The 17,611-nt window shown below is 41.0% G+C and overlaps 2 protein-coding genes across 2 annotated transcripts in view; both read left to right on the top strand.

Moving 5' to 3' along the window:
* The window catches only part of LOC115146166 (protein phosphatase 1A), a 56,510-nt gene extending 40,232 nt beyond the window's left edge, over window positions 1-16,278 (top strand). Inside the window, exon 6 of the mRNA XM_065004207.1 lies at window positions 16,141-16,278. Within this exon, the coding sequence (XP_064860279.1) occupies window positions 16,141-16,191 (51 nt within the window). The 3' untranslated portion in view covers window positions 16,192-16,278. The remainder of the gene's footprint in view (window positions 1-16,140) is intronic.
* Window positions 13,786-15,103, top strand: LOC115146167 (homeobox protein SIX6). Its single transcript, XM_065004208.1, has one exon. The coding sequence runs from the start codon at window positions 14,528-14,530 to the stop codon at window positions 15,101-15,103; it is 576 nt and encodes a 191-aa protein (XP_064860280.1). The 5' UTR covers window positions 13,786-14,527.
* Window positions 16,279-17,611: the final 1,333 nt, after the last annotated feature.

Raw genomic sequence — 17,611 nt, 5'->3', positions numbered from 1 at the left:
CCCTCACACAGTTACACTACGTAGACAGCACCATGTATCAAAATACACTAGCTAGTACCCCCGGTTTGGGTGTCTAGAGGTCGTTATTGCCTAAAAGCTAAGGTCTGCAGACAATAAAAGAGCAAAGGCTGTGCGAGAGAGAGAGAGAGAGACACAACACTGCAGCACCGTGACCTGTGCCCTGACTCGCGCATCATATGGGTCCCTGGCCCCCTCACCATGATGAGTTTTGACTCCTGTCACCATTGGGTGACATCAAGACCCTTTGACATGTACAGGACAGGAGAGACGCTCCCTCTGTCACAGCGGTTCTGCAGGTGACCATCTCTCCTCTGGCTCAGAGGATGAATCTGAACATTCAGTAAAGGTGCAAAAGAGAAACTCGATCTGATAATTTTACCCATGTCATCACAATGTTCAGTGTGCAAAACATTAAGAACAACTGCTTTTTCCATGACATAGACTGACCAGATGAAAGCTATGATCCTTTATTGATTTCTCTTGTTAAATCCACTTCAATCAGTGTCAGTGCCAACTTGATACAACTGTTGGAAGCATTGCAGTCAACATGTGCCAGCATTCTTGTGGAACGCTTTTGACACCCTATAGAGTCCATGTTGCAACCAATTGAGGCTGTTCTGAGTGCAAGGTGGGGGGGGGGGGTTGTACACTCAGTGTATATTAGCAACCTGAAATGCTATGATTAGATTTTGGGGATATTCTTCAAAAGTATTCAACATTTTCGCATGGAAAACAAAACTTAGTGTTTCTGTTTTAAAGTGTAATTAAGGGTAAAGTGTACACTGAAAGGCTGGTATTTTGGAACAATAGATTTATCAGAAAAAAGTATTGTTGTTGATACTTCCTTGCTGAACAGCCAGGTTGCTAGCCTCTGACTGTGTTTTTGACATCTGTCAAAGATAGTTGGCTTAAGGGATACCACTGTAGCTATTTGTTCTCCTATACCTCCCATTAACTAAACATAACAAGGTAAAGTACTGTAACACTATACAATACATATTCTGCTTAACCATTACAGATATTTTCTTGTGATTTATATTTTTAGGATGAATTTTTCTATGAATATATCAGTCATATTTCAAGAATTTCTGTGTAAATAATTCCTGCTTGCACTGTATACCCAGTTCATCTACAACTTATTACACCATGGTTATGCATATTCAGCATAATTCCAGAGTAAGTGGTTGAATGTGAGCATGTCCACATAGAAGGAAGTGAGAAGGCTTGTGGCAAGAATACTTATCTAAAAAACATACAGTATCAGTCAAAAGTCTGGATATACCTACTCATTCAAAGGTTTTTCTTTATTTTTACTATTTTCTACATTGTAGAATAATAGTGAAGACATCACAACTATTAAAGAACACATATGGAATCATGCAGTAACCAAAAAAGTGTTAACAATATTTTAGATTTTAGATTCTTCAAAGTAGCCACCCTTTGCCTTGATGACAGCTTTGGACATTCTTGGCATTCTCTCAACCAGCTTCATGAGGTAGTCACCTGGAATTAATTTAAATTAATAGGTGTGCCTTGTTAAAGTTCATTTGTTGAATTTCTTTCCTTTATGCGTTTGAGCCAATCAGTTGTGTTTGTGACAAGGTAGGGTTGTTATACAGAAGATAGCCCTATTTGGTAAAAGACCAAGTCCATATTATGGCAAGAAAAGTTCAAATAAGCAAAGAGTAATAACAGTCCATCATTACTTTAAGACATGAAGGTCAGTCAATCTGGTAAATGTCAAGAACTTTGAAAGTTTCTTAAAGTGCAGTCGCAAAAACCATCAAGCGCTATGATGAAACTGTCTCTTATTAGGACCGCCACAGGAACAGAAAACCAAGAGTTACCTCTGCTACAGAGGATACGTTCGTTAGAGTTACCAGCCTCAGAAATCAGCAATTAACTGCACCTCAGATTGCAGCCCAAATACATGCTTCACCTAGTTCAAGTAACAGACACATCTCAACATCAACTGTTCAGAGGAGACTGGTGAATCAGGCCTTCATGGTCGAGTTGCTGCAAAGAAACCTCTAAAGGACACCAATAAGAAGAAGAGACTTGCTTGGGCCAAGAAACAAGAGCAATGGACCGGTGGAAATCTGTCGTTTGGTCTGAGTCTAATTTTTTTATTTTTGGTTCCAACCGCTGTGTCTTTGTGAGATGCAGAGTAGGTGAACGGATGACCTCCATGTGTGGTTACCACCGGGAAGCATGGAGGAAGAGGTGTGATGGTGTGAGAGTGCTTTGCTGGTGACACTGTCAGTGATTTATTTAGAATTCAAGGCACACTTAACCGGCATGGCATTCCTTAACCGGCAAAGCATTCCAGGTGAAGCTGGTTGAGAGAATGCCAAGAGTGTGCAAAGCTGTCATGAATGCAAGGGTGGCTACTTTGAATAATCTCAAATATAAAATACAATGATTCCATATGTGTTATTTCATAGTTTTGATGTCTTCACTATTATTATATTATTGTAGAAAATAGTAAAAATACAGAAAAACCCTTTAATGAGTAGGTGTATCCAAACTTTTGACTGGTACTGTATATTTAAAAAAATGTATGGCACACGAGACACCTGTCTTATTCACGCCCATCTCAGCGGAGGCTGCCGGGATGGCATAGTCCAAGAAGAAGCCAGCAGCATACCACCCTGCATCTCGCTGCTGGCTGCCTCTCACTCTAAGCAGGGTTGGTCCTGGTCGTCCCCTGGATGGGAGACCAGATGCTGCTGTAAGTAGTGTTGGAGGGCCAGTAGGAGGCACTCCAGGGCAGTGATTGGGGACATTGCCCTGTGTAGGGTGCTATCTTTCGGATGGGATGTTAAACGGGTGTCCTGACTCTATGCGGTCACTAAAGATCCCATGGCACTTATTGTAAGAGTAGCGATGTTAACCCTGGTGTCCCTGCAAAATTACCAATTTGGCCCCCATACAATCATGGCCACCTAATCATCCCCAGCTTCCAGTTGGCTCATTCATCCCCCTCCTCTCCCCTGTAACTATTCCCCATGTCATTGCTGTAAATGAGAATGTGTTCTCAGTCAATTTACCTGGTAAAATAAGGGTTTAAAAAAGAGGGGAGTGTGGCTAAGCTGCACAATGCATGTATCTCTCCAGAATGCGCTCTCTCCCGCCAATTTGTGCACAGTCATTGTTTCATAACTTAATTTGTTTGATTGTTAGTGTCTATCAATTCCCAATTACATATAAACCCATAGTACATTTACCTTTTAATTAATTTCTAATCTACAATAAGCATGCTCCGTTCAAAAAATGCAGAACCAAGAACAGATACAGCCCTTGGTTCACTCCAGACATGACTGCCCTCGACCAGCACAAAAACATCCTGTGGCGGACTGCAATAGCATCGAATAGCCCCCGTGATATGCAACTGTTCAGGGAAGTCAGGAACCAATACACGCAGTCAGTCAGGAAAGCTAAGGCCAGCTTCTTCAGGCAGAAGTTTGCATCCTGTAGCTCCAACTCCAAAAAGTTCTGGGACACTGTGAAGTCCATGGAGAACAAGAGCACCTCCTCCCAGCTGCCCACTGCACTGAGGCTAGGTAACACGGTCTCCACCGATAAATCCACGATTATCGAAAGCTTCAATAAGCACTTCTCAACGGCTGGCCATGCCTTCCGCCTGGCTACTCCAACCTCGGCCAACAACTCCGCCCCCCCCGCAGCTCCTCGCCCAAGCCTCTCCAGGTTCTCCTTTACCCAAATCCAGATAGCAGATGTTCTGAAAGAGCTGCAAAACCTAGACCCGTACAAATCAGCTGGGCTTGACAATCTGGACCCTCTATTTCTGAAACTATCTGTCGCCATTGTCGCAACCCCTATTACCAGCCTGTTCAACCTCTCTTTCATATCGTCTGAGATCCCCAAGGATTGGAAAGCTGCCGCAGTCATCCCCCTCTTCAAAGGGGAGACACCCTGGACCCAAACTGCTATAGACCTATATCCATCCTGCCCTGCCTTTCTAAGGTCTTCGAAAGCCAAGTCAACAAACAGGTCACTGATCATCTCGAATCCCACCGTACCTTCTCCGCTGTGCAATCTGGTTTCCGAGCCGGTCACGGGTGCACCTCAGCCACGCTCAAGGTACTAAACGATATCATAACCGCCATCGATAAAAGACAGTACTGTGCAGCCGTCTTCATCGACCTCGCCAAGGCTTTCGACTCTGTCAATCACCATATTCTTATCGGCAGACTCAATAGCCTCGGTTTCTCGGATGACTGCCTTGCCTGGTTCACCAATTACTTTGCAGACAGAGTTCAGTGTGTCAAATCGGAGGGCATGCTGTCCGGTCCTCTGGCATGCTGTCCGGTCCTCTGGCAGTCTCTATGGGGGTGCCACAGGGTTCAATTCTCGGGCCGACTCTTTTCTCTGTATATATCAATGATGTTGCTCTTGCTGCGGGTGATTCCCTGATCCACCTCTACGCAGACGACACCATTCTATATACTTTCGGCCCGTCATTGGACACTGTGCTATCTAACCTCCAAACGAGCTTCAATGCCATACAGCACTCCTTCCGTGGCCTCCAACTGCTCTTAAACGCGAGTAAAACCAAATGCATGCTTTTCAACCGATCGCTGCCTGCACCCGCATGCCCGACTAGCATCACCACCCTGGATGGTTCCGACCTTGAATATGTGGACATCTATAAGTACCTAGGTGTCTGGCTAGACTGCAAACTCTCCTTCCAGACTCACATCAAACATCTCCAATCGAAAATCAAATCAAGAGTCGGCTTTCTATTCCGCAACAAAGCCTCCTTCACCCACGCCGCCAAGCTTACCCTAGTAAAACTGACTATCCTACCGATCCTCGACTTCGGCGATGTCATCTACCAAATGGCATCCAACACTCTACTCAGCAAACTGGATGCAGTCTATCACAGTGCCATCCGTTTTGTCACCAAAGCACCTTATACCACCCACCACTGCGACTTGTATGCTCTAGTCGGCTGGCCCTCGCTACATATTCGTCGCCAGACCCACTGGCTCCAGGTCATCTACAAGTCCATGCTAGGTAAAGCTCCGCCTTATCTCAGTTCACTGGTCACGATGGCAACACCCATCCGTAGCACGCGCTCCAGCAGGTGTATCTCACTGATCATCCCTAAAGCCAACACCTCATTTGGCCGCCTTTCGTTCCAGTACTCTGCTGCCTGTGACTGGAACGAACTGCAAAAATCGCTGAAGTTGGAGACTTTTATCTCCCTCACCAACTTCAAACATCAGCTATCCGAGCAGCTAACCGATCGCTGCAGCTGTACATAGTCTATTGGTAAATAGCCCACCCATTTTCACCTACCTCATTCCCATACTGTTTTTATACTGTTTTTTTTTTTTTTTTTTTACTTTTCTGCTCTTTTGCACACCAATATCTCTACCTGTACATGACCATCTGATCATTTATCACTCCAGTGTTAATCTGCAAAATTGTATTATTCGCCTACCTCCTCATGCCTTTTGCACACATTGTATATAGACTGCCCATTTTTTTTCTACTGTGTTATTGACTTGTTAATTGTTTACTCCATGTGTAACTCTGTGTTGTCTGTTCACACTGCTATGCTTTATCTTGGCCAGGTCGCAGTTGCAAATGAGAACTTGTTCTCAACTAGCCTACCTGGTTAAATAAAGGTGAAATAAAAAAATTTGTTTGGCTATAGTCATTTCTGTTAATGCATTCAATATATTATTATTCCAGTCGTTTACCGTTCTCATTGTCGGAGTGGACACGTCTCTTGCAGAGCGCACAAACTATGCTACACAGTTTTGGTATATTTCATTCCATTTATGAGTTTTGTCAATTTAGTCATTGTCTTTTGTTTGGAGCACTACTTTCAATGTTGAGTAATGATGCGCACCTGAATATGCATAGAAATAGGCCTATAGGCTACTTGGCCTGCGAGCAAATGTAGGCATATAAATATAGTATAGTATTTCTGATTGGCTTAACACACCACCACTGATGACCTGTGGAGCTTCTTAAAGTAATGTTTTCTTCACCTCAAACTGCAAGCAAAGTCTGTCTTCACATCCATTGAGAATGACAATAGTTCCTCAATGTAGACTATTTGAAAAATATTTCCAGCTCTCTCCCTTTCGATAACCACTCAGCTCAAAGGGGAAAATGCCATGCTCTGATCCAGTGGAAACGTCATAAAATAGACCTACCTGATTACTTCTTATCCCTTGTGCAAATAGCCTACAGCTGTGTCTGTCCCGAGTTCAGTGCCGCAAGAAACTGAGGGCCTAGAATATTTTATATAATGTTGCAAGCTTTGGCCCGGATTCTAGTTAAGACTCTAGTTAAGTTAATTGTTTCAAGTTATGCAGACAGGCCATGCGTAGCCAATGTGAATGATAGGATATTTATTTTCATCCGGATATTTTCTACCTGCAGGCCGCAATGTTTTTATATTTTGGCTTTACATACTATTTTTACATAGGCTAGTTGGCAATGGCAATATAAGTTAGTTTTTAGGTTTATATCATTTTCATTTGGATAGGATTTTTGATTAACGGCATGATAATGATTTTAAGATATGAAGACGTTATTATAAATGAAAATAAATGGTTACACGAAAATGTGCATATGAAAACCATAACTGGCACGCAGATTGGTAGAAATTGTAAGATACATTGGCATTCCACATGAGAGCGGCTGCCGAATCCTCCTGTAGCCTATTACCGGCAACTTCTGGAGAGTAACGGCAGAATCTGTGAAAGCCAGCGGGAGGAGGAGTATGGTCGGGTCTTTTTTTCTGGACAGTTTTTTAAAATTCTGGTTATCTTGATCTCTGGCTCCCTCTATTTCATCATACCTTGCGCTTAAAGCATCAGACAAGCTCAATGCTTATATAGTTGATTTTTATTCAAACAGGGCTTGTCTCTATATGAAAAAAATACACGTTTTAAAATGTCGACCAATCCATTGTTGAAAGAACAAATGACTTTCGGTTGACACCGCAAAATAATTGTAGGGGACAGTCCTGGTCATCTATCCTTTTGACCTCTTTAGAAACTTTAGGAAAAGGACTGGGCACAAACATGGATTGGACACAGTTACTGCATGGCTCTACCATGTGCTGTCAATGTGGTTAAAAAACAACACCAGGCAGATTCCATGAAATTCCTAATTGCTTTCTGTTGGTCTGCTCGGGCATGTTTGTTTGCATTAAGCCAAATCTAGTTTTCTCATGTACTATTTGTCCTGAAAGGGAGATTCTATTGAGCGTTTGATAAGACCCCTCTTCCCTCAGTCTCACAGCATCTGTATTCCATTAACTTCTATTAAGATTCTATTTCAGAGCACAGATTGTGGAAAAGCATATGACGTCGGAGCACAGACTGTGGAACAGCATATGAAGTACAAGGTGGATGTTCATGCAATGACACATCTGTCAGTAAATCTGCTTTGCCTGATATAAAATTACACTGACTTTTGCACTCATTCCCTGAGTCTATAAATACATGTAATTACACCATAGTAAATTTATAAAATCCACATGCCTTAGCATGTTACAACACCTGTAGTATACTGTATGTAATGGTTCTCTTCTCACCAGTAACATAATCTAGACTAATCCCAATTTAACGCAACATACACATATAGTATTGTAAAAGACTATTGTAAAACGTCATAAAGGTAACATTTGTTCTGTTTTATCATGTGCTGATTACACCTGTATTGTGATGCCTATATGCTGTGTAATGTGTGTCTGTTGAGACAGTGTTGTGTGCAGTATCTGTGTCATGCAGCAGGCCATGTGGGTACGTCCCCACACTGGCGGGTGGCTGCACTAGCCTTGGCCCTCCTCTATCCTTGTCAGCAGAGCTCTCTGACTGAGAGTCGGTGGATTATGCACACTGCAGGCCAATGGGTCACTGGATAAGAAGTCTTCTCTGTTACCGCAAATCCACAGATTAAATGCAGCGTGGAGAGCTAGTGCTACCCCGAGGGCAAATGGGACTGAAAACACGGCTCTGCGAGGTCTCCAGCTTTAGCTTAACCCTTCTGTCTGTCTAGTGATGAGACAATGTATGGATGGAATGGCTTATTTTAAAGTCCTCTGTCGCGGAGTTAAATACATCCAGGGCATTAGAGGGTTATGGCCAGTGTTGTTTTTCATGATATCTTAATTTGAAAGTTAATCCTGAGGCAGCTGAGTAGTATGAGACTAGAGGGAAACAGTCGGTCATGCAGAATGAACTGAACACAATACTACTGAGACAAATCATTCTGTGAGCAATAATTAGACAGTAGTATTTGATGGCTTCCTCAGTGTTTGGCAAGCCAGGGTGACTAACTCCATGCCCTAGGCAGCTCCAGGAAAACACAGCATGGGTATGTGCTCTCCTACATGCCTGCCAGGGCAATATGTTGATATTGTTAGGCTGCTTTAGAATACAGGGCTTATCGGGTTCCGATCTTTAGAGACCGGTTAAAAGGTAGCATGGCGTGGTCGCATCAAGGTTATACAGTGCCTTCAGAAAGTATTTATACTCCTTTACTTATTCCACATTTTGTTGTGTTACAGCCTGAATTCAAAATGGATTTAACAATGTTTTATACACACAATATCCCATAATGACCAAGTAAAACCATTTTTTAGAAATGTTAGAATTCTTTTTGAAAATGAAATGCAGAAATATCTCATTTACATAAGGATTCACTCCCCTGAGTCAATACTTTGTGGAAGCACCTTTGGCAGTGATTACAACTGTGGGTGTTTCTGGGTAAATCTCTAAGCACTTTCCACACCTGGCTTGTGCAACATTTGCCCATTTATTTATTTATTTCAAAATTCTTCAAGCTTTGTCAAATTGGTTGTTGATCATTTCCAGACAACCATTTTCATGTCTTACCATAGATTTTCAAGTAGATTTAAGTCAAAACTGTAACTCGGCCACTCAGGAACATTCACTGTCTTCTTGGTAAGCAACTTCAGTGCAGATTTGGCCTTGTGTTTTAGGTTATTGTTCTGCTGAACAGTGAATTAATCTCCCAGTGTCTGGTGGAACCAGGTTTTCCTCCAGGATTGTGCCTGTTATTAGCTCTATTCCTTTTTATTTTTGTCCTGAAAACCTCCCCAGTCCTTAACGTCTACAAGCATACCCATAACATGATGCAGCCACCGCTTGAAAATGTGCTTGAAAATACGGGACTCAGTAATATGTTTTATTAGATTTACCCAAACCATAACACTTTGTATTCAGGACAAAAAGTACATTTCTTTGCCACATTGTTTACTGTATTACTTGAATACCTTGTTGCAAACCGGGTGCATGTTTTGGAATATTTTTATTCTGTGCAGGCTTCCTTATTTTCACTCTGTCAATTAGGTTAGTATTGTGGAGTATCTGCAATGTTGTTGATCCATCCTAAGTTTTCTCCCATCACAGCCATTAAACTTTGTAACTGTTTTAATATCACCATTGGCCTCATGGTGAAATCCCATTGCGTTTTCCTTCCTCTCCGGCAACTGAGTTAGGAAGGACTCCTGTATCTTTGTAGTGACTGGGTGTATTGATACACCATCCAAAGAATAATGAATAACTTCACCATGCTCAAAGGGATACTCAATGTCTGCTTTTTGTGTTTTTACCCATCTACCAATAAATGCCCTTCTTTACAAGGCATTGGAAAACCTCACTGGTCTTTGTGGTTGAATCGGTGTTTGAAATTCCCTGCTCAAAAGATACTTGTATGTGTGGGGTACAGAGATGAAGTAGTCATTCAAAAATCATGTTAAACACTATTATTGCATACAGACTGAATCCATGCAACTTATTATGTGACTTGTTAAGTACATTTTTACTGCTGAACTTAGGCTTGCCATAACTAAGGGGTTGAATACTGATCGACTCAACACATTTCAGCTTTTAATTTTTAATTAATTAGTAAACATTTCATGAAAACAAATATTCCACTTTGACGTTATGGGGTATTGTTTGTAGGCCAGTATCAACAAATCTCTATTTAATCCATTTAAAATTCAGGCTGTAACACAACTAAATGTGGAAGTCAACGTTATTATTCAAATGTTCAAGTGTGTGTGTGTTTAGGTTAGTGTGAGTAAATGTTACTATACAGTGTGCGTGTGTGCTTGTAAGTAAGTGTTTTTATTTTGCATGTGAGTCTGAGGAGGTACTAATAGTGTGGTGTATAGTTAGTAGTGGAAGGGAATGACAAAGGTGGTCAGAATGGGACAGTGGCAGGATGGGTGTTGGTGACAGGGCTCTTGTACCGTCTCGTCTGCTCGACTGATCCGAGGGAATCTGGGTCACTTCCAGCCCGTTCACATGCTACTGTGTGTTCCCATCTCCTTTCCTGTTCCCTCTCCTCTGCCCTGGGCACGCTACGACCCAGCTAACTCCATGCTGATGACTCAAAGAAAATGTACTTGTCTCTTATGGCAAATTGAGAGAAAAATGAACAGCATTAGTCTGTGTGGTTGCCTGCACTACCCCCACCCCTCTCTGGAGTCTCAATCTTCTGTTCTGTCATTTATTCTAGTATAAAGATATATCTAGTGGATAGTTATTGTTGAAAGCCTTATCTATCATGGCTTTCGTGGCGGACTATTTTTCTCTTCGTGTCTCTACTCTGCTCTCCATTTGTTGTTGAGAATGAGCACAATGGACAGGTACAGTACTAGTAAATCAAGCCAGCCAATGGAATGGTAGACTCCCTCTCCACCTTTCCAAATAGCGCCATAGTCTGTGATGCTGTCCAGTCCAAAAAAATTAAAAATTAATCTTGATTGAAAACAAATGAATTAATCTCAACTGATCATGGCAAAGCTAATGAGAAAAGCAATACATTGTTACACAGATGTATATTTTAATCCAGGCTTTACACATCTGATACAGTGTCACTTGAGAATGTTATCTAGCATAGTGTCTGTGTATCTGATAGAATGGACATGTTACCAACAGCTCTAGAGTACAAACATTACCATAATGTTTTTGCCTTCATTATGTTAAATGTGAATGTAACTGAGTGCTTGTGACATCTGTTGTATTGTGTAGCTTATCCTAGTGATGCAAGTAAGCCCCTTTGAACAGAGCGATAGAGATAGATGGATATCTCCCTATAAGGTGGTTGGGTGATGTGATTAAGTCATTAATTAAATAATTTGCTAAACCATGAGGGAAGGCAAGCCACAGAAATATGGATTAGGAATTTTATGACCTACAATAGTGCAATAATCCATCTTAAAATAGAGGTGGTCAACAAACAATACTGATCATGAGAGATGAGATTACTCTAAATCTGTTTGACTGAAGGCCTCTCAAGTGGATGTATTAAATCATGCAGTTATTTCAAAATATATTAAGTAAAAAACAAACACCAAACCATAATGCTGCTCTTAACTTCTAATATATACCAGTAGGTCTATTAGTATTATAAACTATAATATCATCATAGGGTATAGAATTGTTCTCTCTATCTGTGTGTGTGTGTGTGTGTGTGTGTGTGTGTGTGTGTGTGTGTGTGTGTGTGTGTGTGTGTGTTTGTGTGTTTGTGTGTGTGTGTGTGTGCGTGTTTAGCAGAACATTTTAATTACTCGACAAATAGAATGGAAGGTGTCCCATCTCACAATGAAAATGTGCCGTCTTAAATAACAGAACTTGTTTGGACAATCATGCCCACAATCAGTGCCGAGTTTGGTTGTGGATGGGCCTGTGCGGTCTATGACGAACAAAGCAATAGGCAGAACAGACGTCTTTGTATGAGATCCACTGTCTGTGTTTTGTGTGGTTGAGTTGGTGAATGTCAGTCCGGGGATATCGGTGTAAGGATACTGTCTTTTGGCACAGTTGTATATGCACTTGTAATATGCTCACTGTAGGCCTGCCTACCTTTTAAAACTGTATATTCTACAATGAATAAGTAAGTACTCCATACATGGATTGGCAATGTAGCCTAATTGTTTATTTTTGTGTTAATCATCGACAAAATATTAATGATTTCATATTTTGCCCCTGTTAACCAATTAAAGGCCTATTTGAAAATGACAAATGCGTACATTATGCATGTAGTAGTATGAATAGCTATAGGCTACATAAAACCATAGACTTAAACACAACCATATACGTAGTAATTATATATATTTTTCAATTAGTGACAGTATTTTGGTTTTAGCTTAGCCTATGTGTGTCTATTTGCCCCTCCAAGAAATGTCCGATTTTAATTTCTAAAAACGTGAATGCAGTGTTATCATAGGTCTAGGGCTAGGCTGAGTAAAAGAGTCACAAGCTCATGTTAATTACTATGTTTCCATATGAAATCAAACTGTACTCCGCCATGTAGTCTTACTGTAAGCTTGGACATAGGCTTAAGGCTTCTGTTATGTTTGCGCTGTTCTACTGTCGTGCATAGCCAAATTGTTTATTGACAGACCTCCATTTATGATATCGAACATTTTACCATCTTTTATTGATGCGCTCTTCATAGAAAAATAAAGTGTCCTTGTAAATTTAGGTTAGGATTACAGCATGAAATATTCAAAGGCATCTAAATATTTCAAAGCTACACCTTGTCACTCATCTTCACAATTACTTTCCCCTTTTGTCTGTGTCCGGTCTGGAGTCCTTATCCTTTCTTTTCGCTTGTTCTCGGACCGGTGCTAAACCTATAATAATATGCTATGGTTTTATGATTAGACCCCACTATTAAGAACTTGAATCGTGTTAATCCGTATACTGCTCTCATATAGACTGTGTCCATCCTGTTACTCTGCAACATTAGAGTGACCGTATAGACTTACAACCTACTTTTATCACCTTGTTGACAAATGTGCAAATAACCCTTTTCTGTGTTTGATTATTATTAAGCTATTATGATCATATCAAAGATTTTAATAAAATATAATTTATGTTGATAAAGTAGGCCTGTTATTTACACTTTATGAAGGCAGTAGACAAAGGTTCAGAAAAAAATAACACATTTTGGAGCTATTTCTGTGATGATTTGGAGAAACTGTGTCGCCGAATAGCCAAGCGCACGTTGCATGAGATGAACAGCTTCTTGCGCAGAAGGCAGGCAGTTTCATAACCCCGCGCCATGAGCCTCCCATAATTCATGCAAAAAGAGCCCTAAGGGATTCAGTTGATCTGTGTGTGTGTGTGTGTGTGTGTGTGTGTGTGTGTGTGTGTGTGTGTGTGTGTGTGTGTGTGTGTGTGTGTGTGTGTGTGTGTGTGTGTGTGTGAGAGAGAGAGAGTCTGAAAATAATATCAGGATTTTCCGTTAGAATGAACTTTACCACTGTAGCCAGCCATGAAATAATGTGACCCGACACTTCAAACCATCTGCGCTATCTATCCGCCTTCTTATTTACTAAATCAGCCCGTGCACAAAACGGAGTGTATCTGATACTAAACCCGAGTAGCCCAGCAGTGCCACGATAGTTTTATACACAAACGTTCCGTTTTTTTCTGCAGTGTTTAGCAAAAAAACGTCTCTTTGATGGATTAGGCTATAGGCAAGTGTGCAGTGTGAATTAGAAATAGAAGCAGTGGTTTTATCTGAGAAGAAGCAGATGCAATACAATATGTCATGGCAGATCAAATAAAGATACAACATCTGTCAAATATGTCTGATCAAATAAAGATACGCCTATAATATGTCGATGTAGCCTACATCATCAAAATAACCCAATTTGATGCGAATGACTTCAATTGTTCCAGCATAAAATCCTAGATTCATTCAACATATAGCGTAGTGGCATATTTTTTTGTGATCAAATGAGTCCCAACAATTCTAGAGCGCGGATGAACGGGATTTTCTGCGTGCGTTAGGCTATACGACCATTCAATATCATGCTATTGTAATTGCAGAACATTCGTTGTCTGCTTTTATTCTTATTTGAACAATTTTTAAAACGGTATGATAATCAGCCAATGTCTGTCGTGCCTGCTGCGGGGTCTTATTTTCCATTTTCAATTAAAGAAGTAGGCTAAACGTGTGAACGTATTGCGTTTTAATTGACTCGTCGCTTTTCTTCTACACAGCCATGATTTACAAAGGAGGGGATGTAGGAAAACATGGAAGGCAATTAAAGGTTTGAAGACAAAAAGCAAAGGTCAAAATGTTTACATTCTAAAAAGCCGCTGTCGAGCACTGGGAGGTGCTGCATTCTCTTAGCGCTCCTTTCCGCGTGATTGGTAAACTTGACAGTGATTGACGGGCATCCATGGCAACCAATCTGCCAAGTCCAATAGAAAATCAGCAGAGGGGCTGACTGTATTTCCCCCTTCAAAATACATCTCGGGTCTAGTTTTTATACTCTTGTAATTTCTACATACCAAGTTCACCAGCCGAGGGCATAGTTCCTCCGTGTTTTTAACGGTTGATCTGTTAACTTTGGGATTGCCTTTTTGTGTGGATCCGACGATCAGAGAGCGAGAGGGAGAGAAGGGTAGGCGCGAGAGGGGAGCGTGTGAGTCAGAGAGAGACGGAGGTGAAACGAAAAGCCTCCATGTTTCAGCTGCCTATCTTGAATTTTAGCCCCCAGCAGGTTGCGGGGGTTTGCGAGACTCTGGAAGAGAGCGGGGACATTGAGCGCCTCGGTCGCTTCCTCTGGTCTCTGCCCGTCGCCCCAGCAGCCTGCGAGGTCCTCAACAAGAATGAGTCGGTGCTTAGGGCGCGGGCCATCGTGGCCTACCACACCGGGAATTTCCGAGAACTCTACCACATTCTGGAGAACCACAAGTTCACCAAAGAGTCTCACACTAAACTACAGGCCCTGTGGCTCGAGGCGCACTACCAGGAGGCAGAGAAGCTGCGGGGCCGCCCGCTAGGGCCAGTGGACAAATACAGGGTGCGGAAGAAGTTCCCTCTACCCAGAACGATATGGGACGGAGAGCAAAAGACCCACTGCTTCAAGGAGAGAACCCGACATTTGTTACGAGAATGGTACTTGCAGGATCCTTACCCGAACCCGAGCAAAAAGAGGGAGCTCGCGCAGGCTACTGGACTTACTCCCACACAAGTGGGAAACTGGTTCAAAAATCGTAGACAAAGGGATAGAGCGGCGGCTGCGAAAAATAGGTAGGCTACATGCTGCAGTCTGTACCTTTTTGTATTTTTTATCAAAGATGGTGTGAGGTGGCTACAACGTTTATTGTTACATTCTTAACGAAAGGGACCTTGCGTTGCGACTATCTCAGTCAGCCTAAGTATTTGCATTTTTTTCAATAAAAGCAATTATTTCTGCAAATATTGTTCCATCGAATTGTTTGAATTATGTTATTTTGAGTAAACATTGAAATATAGTTGGCTATAATATATAAATAGTATATTTAAATTACATTTGTTCATAAATATTCTCAACGGAAATGACACCATAAACGCTGTAGCCTATTGAAATGAAGCAAACTGTATGACAAACTCCATTGTGTGACTATAGCCCTTGTCATTTTCATTGCAAAACGAACGCATGTCTTAATGCAGTGTTTCCCCAAATTGACCATTAGCCTATGTATTCTTGCTAAAACAAAACTTGAAGCATAGGCCTAGCTACTCCCCGAGTCAAGTGTCTCAATAATTCCGTTCAGATTATCCTTCGTTTTCCACAATCCATTTAGATTGTATTGACCGCTGTCCGTGTTACATCTTTGAACATAATTTAACAACAAACATGAAATTGTCTGAAACATTTTTGCATCATGGATGTTGCTTAATTTAATGAAAGACAGAAACACAAGAGCCCTACAGTATTAGGTTATTTGTTCAATCATGTCTGATGACACTTGTGCTGAACAGCAAATCATGAAGGCAGCACGTGTATTGAACGAATCTAAATGATTTCCTATAAGAAAATATTCAGGCTAGTCTGACGATCTTTGAAATTGTGCTCACTGTGGGTTTGGGATTGATGTGTCTTGATTGTGTTTGTGCATTTACTTGTAGGCTATAGAATATTTTTTAAATGCATTTGTTTTGCTCCTGGTCTGGCACGTGTGTATCTGATGCTAGACTTAACTACAGCAAAAATGATGTTTCAATTGAGGATTTACTTTAATAGAACCTATTCGTATTGTATTGTGCTTTCTAATTCTAGTATTCCCCCCATGTCTGTCTTTTACCCAGGCTACAACAGCAAGGGATGTCCCAAGGCTCGGTTCGGTCTTTGGCAGATGATGATGGAACCGTCGATCGACTCGGTCCCGCCTCTAGTCCCGAGGCTAGTTTGTCAAGCAAAGCCGCCACCTCGGCTATCTCGATCACTTCCAGCGACAGCGAATGTGACATCTAATGGCGCACGAGGCAGTCCAGAGGAGGGAGAGGATAAATTCACAGGAGATAAATAAAGGAAATCCTAAAAGACAATCTAACAAAAAAACAGTCAGTGCCTGCGTTTGAATTTAAAGAAACTGGTCTTCTTTGATGGCTGCCAAAACATGAGGGATCTGACGGAATGCCCTGTCTTAAAGCTATACTTTCTTTTTGTTGTCGTTTTTCCGCTATGGATGGCTGAAGCTAATTACAAGCGGACAGAAAATGTAAAGAAAAATCATATTCATATTCACAATCCCTTTTTAGGGAGGACTAATAAACCAATGCCTCAAGATACAACTAAAAATGAAGAAAAAAAAGACATTTGAGCGCCTAACCTGCTATTTTCTGTGGGTATTTCATGTTGAAAAGACGCTGTAATATTTTTACTTTACTTTTAAAGTTTTATAAATAATGTTTATTTACCTATTTAAATGATTGGCTCTGTTAGAATGTGATATTATTTTGCTTGGTGTTTTTAATATTTACCTTGTGCACAGGTGAACCCGTTGAGCATGTGCGCTTTAGTAAACATGTGTTTCAGTAAAAACGTTTTTTTTTTTAAGAAGTAAAGATAACTTAATAAAATAATTGTTTATCAAAAGAACAAAACATCAGTTTTTTAATTCTCAGATTACAACGATTGAGAATGGTGTTTGCAGTTATTGTATCACTCGATTATTACTTGATATTACTAGGCAATCTAGTAATTTGCCACAATAAATTAGATTATAGTTTTGGGATTTGTGACGATATTTACAATATGATATCTGTGACAGAATATTTAAAGTATCGTCCTATGATAGGCCTATAGTGTGATGCAGCGTTCTGTATGTATAATTTTGTGCCTCTGCGTTGCCCTGATGAAGTGGTCTCGGTTATATATCTGGTTATTTCAGGCATGTTAAGTATTTAACTACTAAAAAGACATGAGGTGGCGCACACCCCAAACAAGTTAGTAGAGGTGCTGACTAACGGAGAGTGAACTGTAGTAGGCTATACAAATAAGCAGTCGCACAATAAGCTCCCAGAAATATATTGGATAAATCAACGTTTCTGCATCACATTGTGTTCTTCAGGGTGTACGTACTTAACTACCACATAAGCTACAGATCATCAAATGTGGACTCTGAGTGAGATTTTTTTTTTTTAAGTTTATAATGCCACACTTTGTGCCGTGACACGTTCTCGACATATAGCCTAATTGACCAACAACATGCTTTGCGTCATGTAATACGGCATGACAGCCAGAGGTCAGAGAAAGGCCGGCTCACAAAACGAGACA

The sequence above is a fragment of the Oncorhynchus nerka genome, linkage group LG18, assembly GCF_034236695.1.
Source record: "Oncorhynchus nerka isolate Pitt River linkage group LG18, Oner_Uvic_2.0, whole genome shotgun sequence".
Lineage (NCBI taxonomy): Eukaryota > Metazoa > Chordata > Actinopteri > Salmoniformes > Salmonidae > Oncorhynchus > Oncorhynchus nerka.
The sequence above is the reverse complement of the archived record's forward strand: the minus strand, read 5'-3'. Positions and strand labels throughout refer to the sequence as shown.

Coding starts and splice junctions, on each gene's coding strand:
- LOC115146167 (XM_065004208.1), top strand. CDS start 14,528: ATGTTTCAGCTGCCTATCTTGAATTTTAGCCCCCAGCAGGTTGCGGGG.